This window comes from Crocodylus porosus, unplaced genomic scaffold, assembly GCF_001723895.1.
Source record: "Crocodylus porosus isolate Cpor-Errol unplaced genomic scaffold, CroPor_comp1, whole genome shotgun sequence".
Taxonomy (NCBI): domain Eukaryota; kingdom Metazoa; phylum Chordata; order Crocodylia; family Crocodylidae; genus Crocodylus; species Crocodylus porosus.
The window spans coordinates 19326537-19344250 of NW_017728951.1; the positions used below are offsets into that span (position 1 = coordinate 19326537).

At 37.8% G+C, this 17714-nt stretch overlaps 1 protein-coding gene across 2 annotated transcripts in view; it reads left to right on the plus strand.

Moving 5' to 3' along the window:
• Positions 1 to 17319, plus strand: part of GPAM (glycerol-3-phosphate acyltransferase, mitochondrial) — a 36568-nt gene extending 19249 nt beyond the window's left edge. For both annotated transcript variants that reach the window (XM_019556006.1, XM_019556007.1), the window contains exons 12-20: positions 703 to 818; positions 1679 to 1749; positions 3135 to 3399; positions 4071 to 4213; positions 5744 to 5821; positions 10447 to 10587; positions 11527 to 11716; positions 11846 to 11904; positions 14022 to 17319. In XM_019556006.1, the coding sequence (XP_019411551.1) occupies positions 703 to 818; positions 1679 to 1749; positions 3135 to 3399; positions 4071 to 4213; positions 5744 to 5821; positions 10447 to 10587; positions 11527 to 11716; positions 11846 to 11904; positions 14022 to 14138 (1180 nt within the window). In that variant the 3' untranslated portion in view covers positions 14139 to 17319. The remainder of the gene's footprint in view (positions 1 to 702; positions 819 to 1678; positions 1750 to 3134; positions 3400 to 4070; positions 4214 to 5743; positions 5822 to 10446; positions 10588 to 11526; positions 11717 to 11845; positions 11905 to 14021) is intronic.
• The last annotated feature ends 395 nt before the right edge of the window (positions 17320 to 17714 follow it).

Consider the following 17714-nt stretch of genomic DNA (forward strand, 5'->3'; position numbering starts at 1 on the left):
TTTTTTTTTTTTTTTTTTTTTAATGACTTCAGGGTGAAACACTTAATATTCCTTTACCTCCTGACGTTTTCTAATTCAGGATTGTATTATGATTTTTTCTGCTCTTATTATTAATATTACCAATATTACTTGCTATCATACCCAATAATTTTAAATTATGCTCAGAATATGAAATAGTTCTGTGGACATGTACCTACTTTCTCAGACAGTTTTAGTATATTTGAATAATATGCATAATTTATGTAAGCCTCTGAGGAACCACTAGATGTGTTTAGAGACAATCTGAATAAACTTTTTAATATGCAAAACTGCTGGACTGAAAACTGCCTTCCGAGAAGGTTTGCATAATGTGCTTTTAGTTGTCCATATTCACTGAAGAGGAAAGGCATGTCTGATGTAATGGAGAAATCAATAGCAGTAGAGTATAGTGTCAATACTTGGTATTGCTTTTTTTAAAGTAGAACTAGGATTCTGTGATTGATGTGGGGAAGGAATTTAGAATACACGTAGAGATGCTGTTATCTGGGATGTAATGGAACTTAAAAGTGTTTTTAAGGTTTTCTGCTCTGTGTTAAAAGTGTCTTCACTTTTTTGTGTGTGTTCATTTAGTACTTGTAGAGGACCAATAAATACCTTGGTTTTTAATGTTTTAGCTAAGAGTTGGATATTTCATACCATAAATTATTTCCATTCCATCTTCAGGCCTAATGATGTTATGGAAGAAGGTACAGAGGCTGCACTGCCAAACTCCAAGGACATAAGTAATGAACACTTTAGAAGACAATTGATAGCCAATTTGGCTGAGCATATATTGTTCAGTAAGTATTCGAACAGTCATACAGTGCCTGTTGGTTTTGGTCCTCCAACCTCATACACTGCTTGGCTGTTTGTTTTGTTTTTATGTGACTTAAGGAGACTTCTTTGTTTTTGCCCTTTCAGATATGAATTTTCCTGACATAGTTTTTCTCCTCTTTTTCTTCCCCTTCTCTTATGAAGTGGTCTTGGACATTTTACAGGACTTTTATTTCAATTGCTTTGAAACCTCTGTGATGTTTAAGTTTCTGTGCTGGAATGCTCACTTGCTATGCCCATAAGTTTGTGCCTCCCCCCTTCCCCTCCTTTTGGTATAGTTAGGTGTTTTTTTTCCCCCTGGACCATAAAAAGTCGCTCCTTGAAACACAGCTGTTGAATGCAAAAAGCTTTTAAGAATTACTAGAGTTAGCCTGTCTGCTTATCCCACATTGCCAGGTTTCGTGTGTTGGAAAGTAAGTGGTATAAGCACTGGAGCTGATTTGTGCACCAAGGTGCATGAAAATGGTATTTAGTTGTTACATATTTTAAGAAATGCTTCATGTAGAATACTTTACCTCTGCCAGAAAGGTGAGTGTGAGGATGACCATATTTTATATGCAACTTAAGTCAGTGGGAATTATGGTGTCTTACAAAGACTATGCAAAAAGTTAATGATTGGGTGGAGTTGCATTTTTGAATGACTTCTCACTTCTTGCCTATTGATTAGTTCCTTGAAGTTGACTGCAGCCCACTGGAAGTGTCAAGACCCCTACAGTGATAACTGATTATGATTATTAGTTAATTTATGGCTGTTGTATTGTTTCTAATGTTTCCCTGATTTCTAACAAAGTGCCGCATAGCTTTATTTTATTTTGTTTGCTTCTAGCTGCTAACAAGTCATGTGCTGTGATGTCAACGCATATAGTTGCCTGTTTGCTGCTCTACCGACATAGGCAGGTAAGACTGCAGTGCTGCTGCAATACGTTATTTTCATGCAGGCTTGCAAAATGGCAGTGGTGCAAGATGTGTGCATTTTAGTAGTGTTTTAGAAGTAAGGAATATGTGAAATATATTTGAGGTAGTATACTTCAATAAGCATTCCAGATGGTGGTGCATGTGTTTATTAAATTACTGAAAATTATTGAATTTTGCTGAGATACAGTTGTTTTTTCCTTTTTATAAAAAAAAATACATTGCGTCTGTAATCCAGAGCTTTTTGTGCATGTAAAGGACTGGAAGTATACAACATACACATGAGAAAAAATGGCCAACATATAGAATCCTTCCCAAGTAGGACTTTTGCTTCATCCAGTTCAAACCATTTGTTCCCTTTTCCTCTAGAGACCCTGAAGGAAAAGGGTGTTTTTTGGGCTACATCTGAACATGTGGAATACAGCTTCCGTTAAAGTGATACGGAAAAGTGAGGCTGGAAGGGACCTCAGGAAGTGATCTAGTCCATACCCTGCTCAAGGCAGGATCATCCCTGACTAAAATGTTCTTTGTAAGCCTTGATCTAACCCAGTGGTGCTCAACCTTTTTCCCCTGGTGGGCTGCATGGGCAGTGCTCCATCCGCCTGTTTTCCAGATCCTGTTGGATGTTCTGATCTGGCGTTGGGGATGGAGCAGTGGACACCATTTGGCCATGCAGAGGGGGAAAGGGAGTATGGCCTTGCCCTGTTTCAGGTGCAGGGGAGGAGGCATGGCCTGGCTGCAACTGGCAGTGATGGGCTTGGGGTTTGGGAATTTGATGAGGGAGGGTGGCCATATTACTGGCCACTGCTACCCTACTGCTAAATTTCCCAGCCAGTGGGGAGCCACTGGACCATCTGTGATAGCTTCGAGGGTCACATTGGACCTGCCAGCCAGAGGCTGTGCACCCCTGGTTTAACGTGTTCTTAAAACTAGACAGTCAAGGAAATGCTTATCCTCAAGCCCAATACCGATTAAGCAAAAGGTCTGTCAGCTACGTTATCTTGGGTGATTATGACACTGGGGCACAGAGAGAAGATGAGATCTCTAAAGTAGCCAGGTTAAGGAAAAGATAAGGTTTTATAGCAATAAACTACTTAGCAAACAAAACAGTCACGTCCTGCACTAGCTGCAGTTGCTGTGGGCTTTTAGGTTATGTGCACATGTCTGGTCAGAGGTGAAAAAAATCATGAGGTACATCAGCAAAATCTGTATTAAAAGAAAAGACTCAGTTGTGGTTTAGATTATTGATGATAAATTATGCCTTTATGATTTATCTATTGTGTTTGGGGCTGCGGGTAAGTTTAGGTAGTCTTTTAAAATTCTGTCTTGCACAATTTGTTTTTTTTAACTTTGTGGCTCTGGTTGTTCAGGGAATTGATCTGTCCAAGTTGGTGGAAGACTTCTTCTCCATGAAGGAAGAGGTCCTGGCCCGTGACTTTGACTTGGGATTTTCTGGGAATTCTGAGGATGTCGTCATGCATGCTATCCACCTGCTGGGGAACTGTGTCACTATCACGAATACCAGCCGAAACAATGAGTTCTTCATCACTCCCAGCACAACTATCCCTGCTGTCTTTGAGCTCAACTTCTACAGCAATGGAGTACTCCACGTCTTCATTAATGAAGCCATTATTGGTATATGTTTATATTTCAGCAAATCTAGCTAGAACTTTATTATTGCTTTCTTGTTCTTTTTATAGAGCTCTTTCTACATAATTAAGTTATTTAGGGTCAGAAACTTTTTCCCTCTGTGCTTTCCCCCATGTTCACAAAGCACAAATAGTTGAATGGGTTCCAAGTTCCTTTTTGCCTAGTCTTTCTTGAAAATATCCATGTATTGATTACTGCCAGAAGCAGGATATCTGACTTTACAGACCAATGCTGTGTTTCATCTTAAATATTTTAATAAGGTAATATTTTGTTTTACTTTTCATTAGCTGGTCATGAATGGGTTAGCAGCTTCCTCTTTCAGCTTGTATTCCACACTGTTCTTAATGCTTGTTAGTGGTTTGATCCAGATCCCAGTTATGAGCTTCCTTCCTTAAATTAGAGACTGTGATATAATCTTTTACTTTACTTCACATTATCTGTTCAATTCTGGGTTCTTCAGTTACACAGTAGTGTTGTTCATTTGATCGTATTGTATATAGGATAATTTTATTTTTATTAATTGATAGACTTTTCAATTACATGCTTTAATCATTTCCAGTTTTAGAGCTCAGAATTTAGTTATTAAGCTTAAATTTGCTTTATTAGAAAATCCATAATGAAAACGACCTGCTTTTGTGTTCGCATGTCTGCTGTAGCTTGCAGTCTTCATGCAGTACAAAGTAAAAGGCTTCGAAATGGAATCAATGGTACTTCTCCCAACATGATTAGCCAAGAACAACTGATCCGCAAAGCTGCCAGCTTGTGTTACTTGCTTTCCAATGAAGGCCCCGTCTCCCTGGTAGGTGAATTCCATTGCCGCATTTTCCATGTCTTAAAGTCTGCTCTGCCAATGTTTGCTTTTATTATTTTAGAGGAAGAGTTTTCTGTTTTTCTAATATTTACTTTATTTTGATTCATTCCATGGCTGGGTGAGGGCATCCATAAAAAGAAAGAAAATACCATTGTTTGTAGTTGCTTCAACAAAATGCCTCTACATTTGAATTAACATAGTTAATTAGAATAGTGTACTTCAGATCATATGAACCAACCAACATGATGTGAATATAACCAGTCAGTTTACCAGTTTGTTTCACAGCCAGATGAGATGATATCAATGGGTATGGTGCTTACAACATGCTTGGAGGATTTGAAGGCATGTTTAGTGAATGCTTGTTGCTTCTATAAATGACAAACTGCTAATACTGGCAGTGAGCCTGGAACTTTCCTGCTATTTTAGTGACAGACCTCTGCTAAACAAAATCTGCTAGTCTCTATCATGCTGCCAAGCTGTGTGATGTCTTTGTGACTTTAATAAACTTAAAACTATGAAATTAAGACCACCAGAGCCATTGCATATGTGGCTGGAAGCAAAGCTGAAATCAGGCCTCCAGAATTTAGGTTAATTTATCAAAGTTTTAGGACACTGCAGTAATTATGCTTTGCCATTCCTAACATTTATTAGCAATTGCAAACCAATAGAGGGTTGCTGGCAGGCATCTCAACTTTAGCATTATAAATTAATTGTATATCTTTAAAACAACAAAACCAATCTTCTTTTCCTTGCTATTTGCAAATGCCTATTTGGAACCTGAGAAATGGTGTCCTTTCCCTACTGATTTACTTCTCACGCTGGCAAGCATTTCTGTTTCTCCACCCCCTCCTCCTCACTATGTACACCATGGGATGTTTGGCTTTTTTTTTGTTTGCTTGTTAATTGAGCATAAACCATTTAATTTTTCTTCAGGACAGCAGTATGGTTTGTGAAATGGAGCTGATTAGTAACCTTGTGCTCATTCTGCCTTCAGACTTAATGACAGATTGTTTCCTTAATCTACTGTACATTCCCTACCAGATTATAACCACTGGGAAGGAAGTCACTTTTGGTTCTAAGCTTCTTAACTGTTTGTTTAAACTGTAGGGGAATTTTTGGTTTTTAGATCTTATCTTACAGATTTATGAAGCCTTTTGTTAAAAGCTGTTCAATGATTAGTATCGATTCATTTAACAAAATCATAGAAAGATGGAAAGTAACTGTTTGGTCAGCAGATCCATCTTCTTACCAGTACAGGAATGTGCATTTCTCATACTCTTTGTATTGTCTAATTTAAATATCCTACTGCCATAGAATTTTGAAGCATATGTTGATGCAGCTGAAGAATAAAAAATGCAGTAATGAAGTAGGGGCAGGGGCATTGTGAACAGTTGAGGAACTTGCTTAAAAGGGAAAACACCAATATGCCACGTAACAGTATCATTGAGCAGGAAGGGAGGGAACTGTACAGAATTGTTTGTTTATCACTTTACTATACTTCTTTTTTATTTCATCCAGCCCTGCCAGATGTTATATCAAGTTTGCCATGAAGTAGTCGAAAGGTTTATACAATATGGAATTCTTTTGGTGGCTGAGGTAAGGTGATAGAGATATTAAAACTTGTTTCTTTGTTCTCATCTTAGCCTGGAATCCTTTGTTCTTTACTAGCTGTAAGAGTTACATTAAGTTCTAATTTATCACTTCATATATAGAAAAATTAAGGAAACCCTGAAGTATAATGTCTCCACCTTCTAAGAACAAGGAATTTTTGGTACAATCTCATTCTGATGATGTGGATGATGTTATTCATAGGTCCAGGAAGCCCTTAACATTAATTCTGAATGTAAGGAATATTTTACAGTACCTCTTTAGAGTGATTTGATACATGAGCCTTTGTCAATTTGAGCTACTCTGGGCGTGTCTACATGTGTATATACACACACAAATTTAACGTGCCTTTGCCTAAGGTACAGTAAGGTGATTTAGGTGCATGTCTACATGTGAACATGCTAATGTGCATTAAGGCACGTTAAATTTAAGTGCAACTAGCTAAGTCGCATTAGCACACGTGGAGATGTGGTAATGTGTCATTGACATGATGTCTATTCATTGATGCGCACCGCATTAATGCTCATTAGTGCACCTACACACGTGCTTATGTGACTTAGCTATTTGTGTCTAAATTTGATACCTGCTTCATGCAGGTATCAAATTTAGGCTCACGTAGCCTTAAATCGCCATTTTTAAGGCTGATTAAGGGTGTGTACATGTAAATGCGTGTCCTTAATGCACCTTAAAAATGGTGATTTTTGGCTAAACCCACTAAAAAGAGGCATGTGTAGATGCACTCTCTGTAATGCTACTGAGACCTACATAACAGTTATATTCGTGAGAGGTCTAGATCTTTACCCCTTGTTTGATTCCTTTCCATTGATCTGGCAGCACAAAGAGTCTATTAATTCATTTAGTGGAAAGAACTAGGGATTCCACTCGCCTGGAGAAATCTTTAAAAGCAGTAGTCTTGAAACTTCTCTAACTAGTGTCCCAATATCCTGGTGTGTTCCTGGGGGCTGGACTGGAGGCTCAGGATATATTTGCTTCGCTTGCTCTTCTGTGTGGTATAGATGCACCTTGGCTGGTCCCATGGACGAGGGCAGTACTTCCTTAACTTCCAGATTTATGCCCAAAGGCTCCATTAACCAAACTATTTTTATTAACTAAAAGTGACTGACAATTTTGTGTTTTTCTAACCTGTCAGAATTGGGTCATGGCACCACAACTATTTTAAGTTTGGAAACTTAACACATATTTGACCACTTTTTTTCTGCAGCTCTTCAGTCTGCAAGGAAACAGGGTGAACATCCTCTTTTTGATGGCCTTTGGTCTATTCTTCCCATTTGTACCTCTTGTTGTTCTTCTCCTCATGTATCTACACTACATTTGACAGCCTTTTGTTCTGTCCCAGTTTCATTTTTAGCACACATAGTTGCATGGGTAGCACTCAAGTTTGAACCGTCTCTCAACTTAACTATCTAATATCAGATTCCTTGTGGTGTCTTTAATCCCTGTCTATTTACTGCACAAAACATCCTTAATACCCTGTATTCTGACCAGCCATTAGGGAGTTTTACGGAAAGCATCTTGCTTACAACTAACACTTAATCCTGCAGAAAGCTGTGCTAGTTGTGGCACTGATTTTGAGATTCTGTTGCCATCACCTTTTGTTTTTCTTCTCTGGTGTGTTCTATCCGAGTTTCATCCTTTTGCCAGAACATTGAGTAGCCTCTTCCTTGATCCAGTCCTTTTATTGACCTTTGGCTGCACGCTGCCCCATCATCTAAAAAAATGGTGACACGCATAATTTGTCTGGGTTCTTATAGTAGACCCCTTAGTGTGGTATCTGAATGCGAGAAAAAGAGAATATCATTCCCATCATCACATTTCTTAGACTGAAACAGTAGCATTTCAATTGTCTCTCGTTTCTTTTATACGGGCTTTTGTATTGCTGTTCTTGGCTTTACATTTTTGGATGTTTTTATTCATTTTTTGCGGTGCTTCCCTTGACCCAAATGAGAACAGACTCTTCTGCCTTAGCATCTTTTTTTACTGTATCAGTTCAGACACGTTGATATCCTTATTTCTTGACTATTCTGCGCAATTGTCTTAATATAATCTCTTGATCTATTGGATCTGCCACTTTCTGAACGGTATCCGCATTACTGTCTCCAAACCACTCCACTACTTTTTAAATGTGTTTTATGCTCACATTTTCTATTCTGATGTTTTCAGTCTTCATCAGACATAGATATTGTACCTACTGTGGTGATGTTACTTACTTTTCTGCAAAACCCATGTGCTATCTTGCCCTATGTGTTTCTCCTTAATTCACTCAGCAAGGCCATTGTACAGTGTAAATCTTTTTTATCGACTAGAAGAAAAGGGTACAGATGTTGATTTCCAATTTATTTTGCTGTCAGCAGTGAATTGTGAGAAGCTGATTGTTCCCCACAGTTTTGGATATATTTTCTTGGTACTTTCTAAGCCTTATCTCTGAGAGAGATTTCTACTTTACCATCTTTTGATTATTACATTTGATTTCTTTATGGTGGATACCATAAAATATACATAAATTTCCTAGTCAGTTGAACTGGCTAGTGCTATTTGTATGTTTTCATGATTTTTTTCCCCTTTTATTCCAGGGCCCCCTCTGTTGCCCATTATTAGCTGAAACGCTCCTAACATAACATTATTTTTTTCAGTTCCTTTTTTCTCCTTTTCTGCTGCTTTTGTTGCTTCTCACAAGTAAATTTAGGCTTTAATCACGCTTTTCAGCTTAAGAATTGTTGTGGCGTCTGCCTCCATATACTTGTCACTCATTAGATCTTAAAGCATTTTTCAAACAAATGTGAGTGTAAAACATTGGGATAAGGATTACTTTTTTTTCTCTTGAACATGTGCTTAAAATTTCCAGGGGTTTGTATCTGAGGAATAAAATATCAGTTGTTTTCCATACTATGTCCTCTCAATTGGCTGTTTATCAACATACTGATCCTTGGATACTTTTGACTTAGTTGTACCTCACTAGGTTACCTCTTCACGTACCTACGAAGTATGTCACCTTGTTAAAATGCTTCTTTTTTTTTGTTAGGACAGGTTTTTAGTGTTTCAGCATGAATTTCTTCAAAATCTCCTCCTACACAGTTAAATTTCAGCCATTTCCGTCATAGCCTAAAGCTCTTTCAGGGTCATTTAACTTAATCGGCTCCTTAACTCACTTTTCTCATTTACTTTGGATATCTTCACTCCTTTTCTTGACACCAGGATCTACTTCTAAATTGTATCGATCTCATACAAGCCCTCCAATTATTTTACCAGCCTTTGTAAAAATTTCATGTCAGTGAGTATAATACTCTTTAACACAAGGACAACACAGGTGCCTACAGATTTGAGACTCTCTTTAGTCTCAAAAAAAATCTGAAACCCCTTCTTGTTGCAGGTAGACATTTTCTTGCTTAAGTACAAGAGCTGATCTACAGCTGACATCATACCTATCTAAGTCAGTAAAATGCCCATTTATGCAGCCAGCTTCAGTTCAGGGTACATTATTAGGAAATGTAAGATACAGCAGTTCAGTCTAAATGAATTGCCAAAAAAATCAGCAGTGTTAACAACAGAACCAAAGGAAGCCTATCCTCTGAGATTATTTTTTTGGTTAACACAATTGCATAAGAATGTGTTGCGTATAGTGTTAATGCAGTGTATTTAGAGTCATAATAAGGCTGCTGCACTTCACAGTATAATCTGGACATACTGCTTTGTCAGAAGCTACCCAGATGAAAACCTTAGTGTCTTATGGCAGCTCATTTACTCGTTTGCATATCTTCATTTTTGGATGTCTAAATATGTCCCTGTCCTAGGTCTATGTTAAAGAAACATTATTAAAAATTAGGGAAATTATGAAATCTCCCCAGCCCCTCATTTTTTCAGAAGTATAAAGATCACTTCACTGAAAGAACTGCCAAACATGCATCCCATCCAAAGCTAGAGGAAGGATACACTAGTATGCTCTGATGATCAGCACAGAGACTGCAAACAGACAAGTAAGTTAGAGTCAAGACTTCCTCTGAAAATGCATTGCCACGTTAAACCTGAATGCTGCCTGCTCAAGTAGATGTGATACACTGTACAGAGAGAGGTTATATCTCAGGTAGGCAGGATTCAAACTATTTAGATTAAAATCAACTCTTGGAGTTTTCAGCTACTGCAAAGCAAAGAGATGATTGTAATTACTACTTGCAAGCTTATGACTGTATGCTGTGTTCTGTACTAGCTGAATTTCCAAGGTGGTCTGCATACATAGCAGCATGTAAGTCCAGTTCAGCATTTCATCCTTGAGTTAATAGTTATAGGCAACTGTAACAAAGTCCATGTCCAAATAAACTCTTAACCTCCTACCTAAATACAGAGGAAGGACCTATCTTAGTTTTTTTTGGTACTTGGAATTGCCGTAGCAAGTTGGATGGGGCAACTTTTTCAAAGGAGCAAAAACAACCTTCCATGTACCTCAGTCTGATCTCAATAGTATCTCAGCCAGCTATTTCTTGTTGCACTATCCAGTGCATTAAGAACTTGCAAGTCACTAAACTGACTGGGCCATGTACAATTTAAGAGGAAGAGTTTGTTTTTCTGTGTATTTACCCCTTTGTCTTTCTGAATTTAAGCAGGATGATCAGGAGGATATTAGCCCAAGTCTTACAGAGCAGCAATGGGATAAAAAACTTCCTGAACCTTTGTCTTGGAGAAGTGATGAGGAGGATGAGGATAGTGACTTCGGAGAAGAACAAAGGGACTGTTATCTCAAGGTACCGCATTTAAGGCTATCAACAAGAGTGAGGCATGTTTTTAGAGTTAAAATTAAGTAACTCTCAGCTTATCAGTTCAGTTGGGGGAAAATAATAAGACTTCTCTTTCTGATCATTCCCAGCATTAAAGTCAGCAATAGTCTGCTACAATCAGTAAAACCTCCTTTTTTCCCTGAAAAAGACCAGCTCTCTGAGGAAACTTCAGATAATCTGCTGGCAAAGTCTACATAACTTGGGGTGGAATGGCCAGTGTGGTGAAAGCTGCTACAGGCTTTAGTATCCCAAAGTGTCCTAAAGATTGTACTAGATTACTAATAACACATGCACCAAAGGTGGGCATACACTGTTAGTGTGTATTTTTTCTGATTTGTGGTGTGTTATTCCTTATGTATATTGTGTTTTATGGTGTGTATGTATGTGTGTACACAAAGTAATTAGTGACCCAAACCATCCCTGAAAATAAGGTTTCTGATTACAAATGCCACTGCATACATCCTGGCTAGAAACCTGATTCCACTGTTTATTGGAAAATAAATTATTCATTTTCTTGTTGAGCTAACAGAAGTACAGTTGAGATATTAGTACTTGGAAGCCAGCGCTCATCTGTAAAAGAATGAAATGTGATTGTGCTATTTATTGCGAAGCATAATGGCCTCTTTAACTGTTTTTTAACTAGTAAAATAATATTACACAGTTAATGGCCCGAGGAGGGTGGGGAATGTGAGTGTGAGTATCTGTAGAGGGGTTTTCTTTTTGTTAAACATCTGCGTTTTCATTTACAGTAATAATGAGCGGTTATATTTCGTGTACTGCCTCCCAGAATTCCTAGTGACTGGCTGTAACCCACCCATGTGTACTATTTTGGTGTTTAGTGTATGTCTGTTCACCTTTTCACTTCTGCCAGCTTCGTTCACATGCATTTCCATTGCCCCTACTTAGGTGAGCCAGTCTCAGGAACACCAGCAGTACATCACCTTCCTGCAAAGGCTGTTGGGGCCTTTATTGGAGGCGTACAGCTCTGCTGCTGCCTTTATCCACAACTTTAGCAGCCCCGTATCAGAAAGGGAGTATCTACAAAAGCTCCACAAATACTTAATAAGCAGGACAGAGAAAAATGTTGCGATGTATGGTAAGTCTGACAGCATCTCCCTGAAAAAAACGAGTCATAATTTCATTTGTTGATTTTATTTCTATCATTCCTCATGGCATCAGTGTCCCAAATGTAACCACAAATGTTTTCTCCCCTACCATCTCATAGCTGAGAGTGCTACCTATTGCCTTGTGAAAAATGCTGTGAAAGTCTTCAAGGATATGGGGGTAAGTGTTTTATAGTCAAAACTTGATACAGCAGAATCCATTCAAAGGTGACCTACTAAAATCCAGACTGACTGCCCAGGAATCCTGTGCAGTGACAGGCCTTACTTCTGTGTTTTCTTGCGTACTCCACACCCCCAAATAAGACATGCATCTTGTTTTTGAAAGGCAGAATGTAGAAAAGAGTTATATCTGACTGTTTGCACCAGAGAGAGTCCTCCTGGAAAAATAGGCTGCAAGCAACACACTTAATCTTTTTGGCAGGGTCAGTTGTGCTGGGTTATGTCCCAGCACAGCTAATCTAGTTGATGGGCGGTGACCAACATTGCCTGGGGCCATTGTCCTGTAGGATTAGGACCCTGAATCCCCAGAACTTCCTGTCCAGGTGGCTGGGGAGGAAGTATAAACCACACCATAAATGAACAGACATCCGCTGCAAAAAGTGCACAAACAATTACTGTACTAGAAATGTTGGGCATATGTGATGCAACAAGGAACGTGGGTGTTAGTCTGGTTTTTGTGCCACCATAAAAAAATATATGCTGGCACAAAAGCAGCATCTGTTTGCAGCCAGCGTGTCTGGGAAGCCTGTCATCCTAGGAGATTCTCATTTTATAGATTTTAGGGCTTCAGGGAAAGGGTAATATTGCACTTCCTGCTGCTGAGAAAAATTGAGTAAGTGACAAGAAGTGAGAAACTTTCATGGTGGACTGTGGTGCTGCTATGTCTTAGTCAATGAGATGGTGGGACAGCTAGTAGACCATCCGTATAGACCTCAAATTTCAAGGGAAAATCATGATAGAATTGGTCTCTTCCATAACTGGTACATGTAAGACATCTGAAATGATCTCTTACACCTTGAATTGTGAACTGCGTGTCTGGATTTTCCACAGTGGCATTTTTGTCTACTGCTGTGCAATCTTACGGACTTCCTGAGTGTAAGATGAAGACCTTTTCCCCCCCTATTTTGAAAGTTTCAGAGTTTAGGCAAAAGAATATTAAGTAAGAGTTAGTAAACACCTTTCAGGTCTTTGGTCCTGATTTCTTGAGTTTTAAATGAGCTAGTGGAATGAAGGCAAGTTTCTAGAGAGTGTTAAATGCACTTTGGGAAGCTGCTTTTATGAAAGCATTCATCAAACCTAGCATATTGCAGTGCTGTTTGGATAATGGTACTAGGTGACATCTGTTCTTGCATCTGCTCATAGCATTTAATTCAAACACTTGTTTTTAAAAGTAGACAACTGAGTTTGAATTACACATTGCCTTCAATCACATTGTATCCCATAACAGCTGTGAGTACTACTCTGATTATCCTACACTGCACGCTTTTCCACAAAGAGTTTCTCATAAACAAGGTGCTTGCAGATGGAGAACAAAAAAGTCTTGCCTGCCAAAGTTTTCCTTACAGGAGATGTTGCAGTTTGTTTTTGAATTCCAATTAAGGTTGGGTATTTCCCTGGTCAAATAAAGCTCGGTCAATTGACCAGTCAAATATCAATTAAAAATTGTAAAAAAAATGCCAGTAGATCCAAATAATACATAGAAAAAAGAACAAATTTTCCATTAAGAAGTGTGTCAAAAAACAATGAAATAAATAAAAAAAAAATAAAAATAAAACAATTAAAAAAAATATTTCTGTCAAGAAAACTACAAAGAAGTACTTTTTTTTTTTTTGTAAAATTGCTATTATCATTGGTCAAAAAATATACAGCCAATTGACTTAGTCAGTTGACAGTATTTGACTGGTCGGTTGATTGGCTTGCCATCCCTAGTTTCCATTGACTAGTGCTAATGCTCCCTTGCTCAGAAAGAATCTTTCAAAAGATGGGTTTTTCCAGACCTTTCTTCCAGATTACAGCTTCTCTCTGTGTCATACTTCCTCTTTCTTCCATGCTATTTTATGCCTCAATGATAAGTGGATTCAAAAGATATCTCGAAGACTGTCAGCTCTTGTGCTAGAAAGAGAAAAATACATGTCATTTGCTATAGTGTATGCTTGATTGTAGTGAGCAGCTGTTGTAAGACAGCTCATAAACTTCTCTACATTCTTCATTACAAATAATAAGGGACTTTGCTTGAAGGTGTTCAGTAACATCCATGTCTTCATCCCTATGCTTTAGGTTTTCAAGGAGACCAAACAAAGGAGGGAGACTGTTTTGGAACTGAGCAGTACTTTCCTACCTCAGCACAGCCGACAAAAGCTGCTGGAATTCATTCTGAGCTTTGTTGTATTGTAAACCACATTTGGTATCTTTTGCGAGTGAAGTGGAAACAGGTTTGGAGACTGTTGCAGAGCCTGAGGGCATTCAGAGTGTAAGGTGCGACTGGTTTGGTAAGGCCTTATCTGACTTGAATCACTGGAAGACAAGTGCCTTAGACGTATGGATTTCTTACAGTCCCAATCCAGTTATAATTCAGTTACGCACAGATGACACTTTGGATACAAGTGATTAATCATGTTTGCAAAAAAAAAAAAAAGATTAAAGCTAGAAAACTGGAATTTTATCAGTGTTACATTTTGCATAACTACTTTTAAAAACTGACTGTGACAGATGCACAAATGCAGATAATTGTGATCTAACCCTGAGCAGTTTAGTGGAAACACTGCTTCTGACATCATCAAGTAATCCCCATTTCAGCCCAGTTTATTGTTTAAAGTAAATGGTTTATAAAGATTTGCATAGTCCATGTACACTCTGTGGGAAAAAGCCATAGTTTTTCATAAATGTTAGAATGTAACATAATGCCAAAATCCTAATGAGAATAACAGGTATGTACACTTGAGAATAATAGTCAGTTGAATAGCAGATGATTGTAAAATTATCTGTTACTGGACACACACTAGCACTATTCAGTCTGCATAGTGCAATAGTAAATTGCACTAATCTCTGTTATCATAATAGAACAGAGTAGTAGCATTTTTTATCATGGGTTGTTGTTCTAACCTTTGATAGAAATAAGAAAATAATTTTCCTAAAACATGAATGTATTCTAACCACTTAGATTTTGTATTTACTACAAAAGGATAAGAAGACATTGATGTTTTTAGATAATACTGTGACAGATTTTTTTTGGAATTAGAGTATTTTAAGAGTGAGAGATGAACTATCAGGTTCTTAGTGCGTATTACTGGATGGCATTGTATTGTGTGAAGGTATTTTCATTTTGACTATAAAAAATTCAGCAATAACATTGCAGTCTTGCAGAAGTGAATTCTCCAGCCCCTGTTAAACTCCAGAAGAGCATATTCCCATGCTGCCTTTTGCTGCTGAGCAGATTTAGCTTGTGATGCACTGGCAACCTTTGCTAAAACACACACATTTTTTGATTGGGACCCAGTTTGGGCTTTGAAATGTTCATTAAGGGGTTCTGTCTTAACACAAGATCACCCTGGTCTTGCAGCCTGCTGTTTGAGCAGAGGTTCACTCTCCTCCAGAACCCTGTGGGCATCAGTTTTAACTCTATGCTGGCACATATCAGATTACAAGCTGTGATCTTGCACTTTGGCTCACTGGATATGAGTTGAAGCAATAAATCTGTGAGGCAGAAAGCCAGTTTGCTTGTGAAATGTGTGTTTCCTCATTTGATTTTTCTGGCTCCTGAGAGAAATCAAACATTTCTGCCCCAGTAATGTTTCATGTGATTTTTTTTTTTCCATCTCAGTCTTGCAGGTAAAATAAACACTACAGTTATGAAAATCCATGTTGCTTAATTTAATGTTGGAAAAGAGTACCTGAATGACAGGCTTTGCACAGTCACTGCTATATGCAATTTGAGTCTGCATTCAGAGTAGATTGTATTTAACTATACATTTATTAACAAAAATATTGCTATGAATTGACTGGTTAAATGTTATTAACAGTTGAAAGTTGCAGCGTATGGTTTGTTAGCGTCATCACTTACTATTGTGAGGCATTGCATGTGTGCTGTCACTAAACCAGGTGCTCTTCAACATTTAAAAGAAAAGAATCTGAACCAAAGTCGCATCAACACAGGGAAGGAAACTGACCATAAAATTGCTTTTGCTTTTACGTCCTTTACCATCTCCAGCAGGATAGCTGGGATTTTTCTAGTAAAATTGACCAGCTGTTTAGAGAGCAATTTCATCTTATCCGAGTAATTGTGCTTTGTTTCTTAACCAGATGTACTCTCTCCATAGCAATTGTTAAGGTGGCTGATGACTTCCACTTAAAGTCAACTGAGACTAGGTGCTTGTAAATCAATAACGTCTCATAGTTTACTGCACTTCAGTAAATTTTGAAGTGTATACAATAACAGTGTGTGTATAAAATAAACTGAAAAATAAAACCCAAGCAATATGAAGCTAATGAAACTAGGTTTTAATGACAATGTTCTGCCTAATTTAGAGATACTAGATAGAAGATCCAGGAGCTAACTTGGAGACCTGAATGTAATTGCTAAATGTTACAACAGAAGACAGTTTCTCTGTTAGACTATGGAAAACTGGCTTATCTAAGGCAGTGAGTGGGTGGTGTAATATGCATGTAAATAAATATTAATATTTGTTGTACACGGAGGGAGGGTATGCCTTTAAAACTAGTATGGAATTTTCATTTGAAAACCTCAGTATGTAGGGAAATTATGTGTAATGAATGACATGCTTGCCTAAGAAACTTTTCCTTTTTGTGGCAAGTGTGTCTTCTGTATGTATGCATGTGTATGTGCAGATAAGATGTGTGATGGTTACGCTTTTCCCTGATAGTAAAATATCTTTAAAAACTAGCAGGCTATAATAATAAAAACACTTTTACACTGGATTTGGCCCTCTACAGTCTCCTTTTACCGATTTTTAATTTTCATATCAATACAAACAACAGGAGGTTGGCCCTGAATGCCACAAATGTATTTTAACAGTTACTTTAAAAAAAATATACTCTCACACATCACCATGCTGTTCTGAGCATACTGGTAGATACTTATGTGCTTAAAGACTTTGTAGGATCAGGATCTATTGAAGCATGAACAAGATGATAAATCTTTCCGTGTTAGTTCTGTGAATTTTATTTTGCAATAACTGAGATTTAAAACCTCCCTTTTTTCAAGAGCCTGTAAGTTTGTGGACACATTTGACCTTACCAATAACTGTATTAAACATACAATCCCTCTCTTTGGCAATACGGGACTTAATTCTATTATCTTCAGTTTGAAAGTGCATACACTTGAATTTAACTAACTGCCTTCTCTGTAAAGACATGTCAGAATGATCTTATTTAAAAGAATATTGAGCTTGGAAGTGCTGTTAAATATGACTGCGACTGTGTCCGTGCGCTTTGACACTTACTTCCATGAAAATGTTAACACATTTTGTTGCTTGTTCCATGTAATACTGTACCTATTGTTAAGAAGCACAAAGGTGAACTGTAGTTTTATTTTAATAAACTGTTTTGTGCTAATACAACATTTGACAACTTGTAGATTTTGTTAAGAAATAATGTAGTAAAATAAGTCTTTAAGACTTTCTTCTTCACCAAATACTTTCTATCTTGACAGGTGTTATGAAGTAATAGAAAGGAATCTCCTAACAGTTTGGGACCGAGGAGAATTTTTATACCAGTTTATTATGCCAACTTATAATTTCCTTGCTGTCCATTGCCTTGTTTCTTAAAGAGCAGCTGGCATATTGAGCTAGAAGGACCACTGTCTGATCTGGCACGTTGGCTCTCATGCTTGTGTGTAGACAATAGTGTAGGATGGTACAAGAAACCATGAGAGCCTAACAAGAAAAGGTAAACTTCCACTGAACCTCAAGCAATGTCTTTTTTTCTTAGAATTAATCTCCCAACAAGATATGA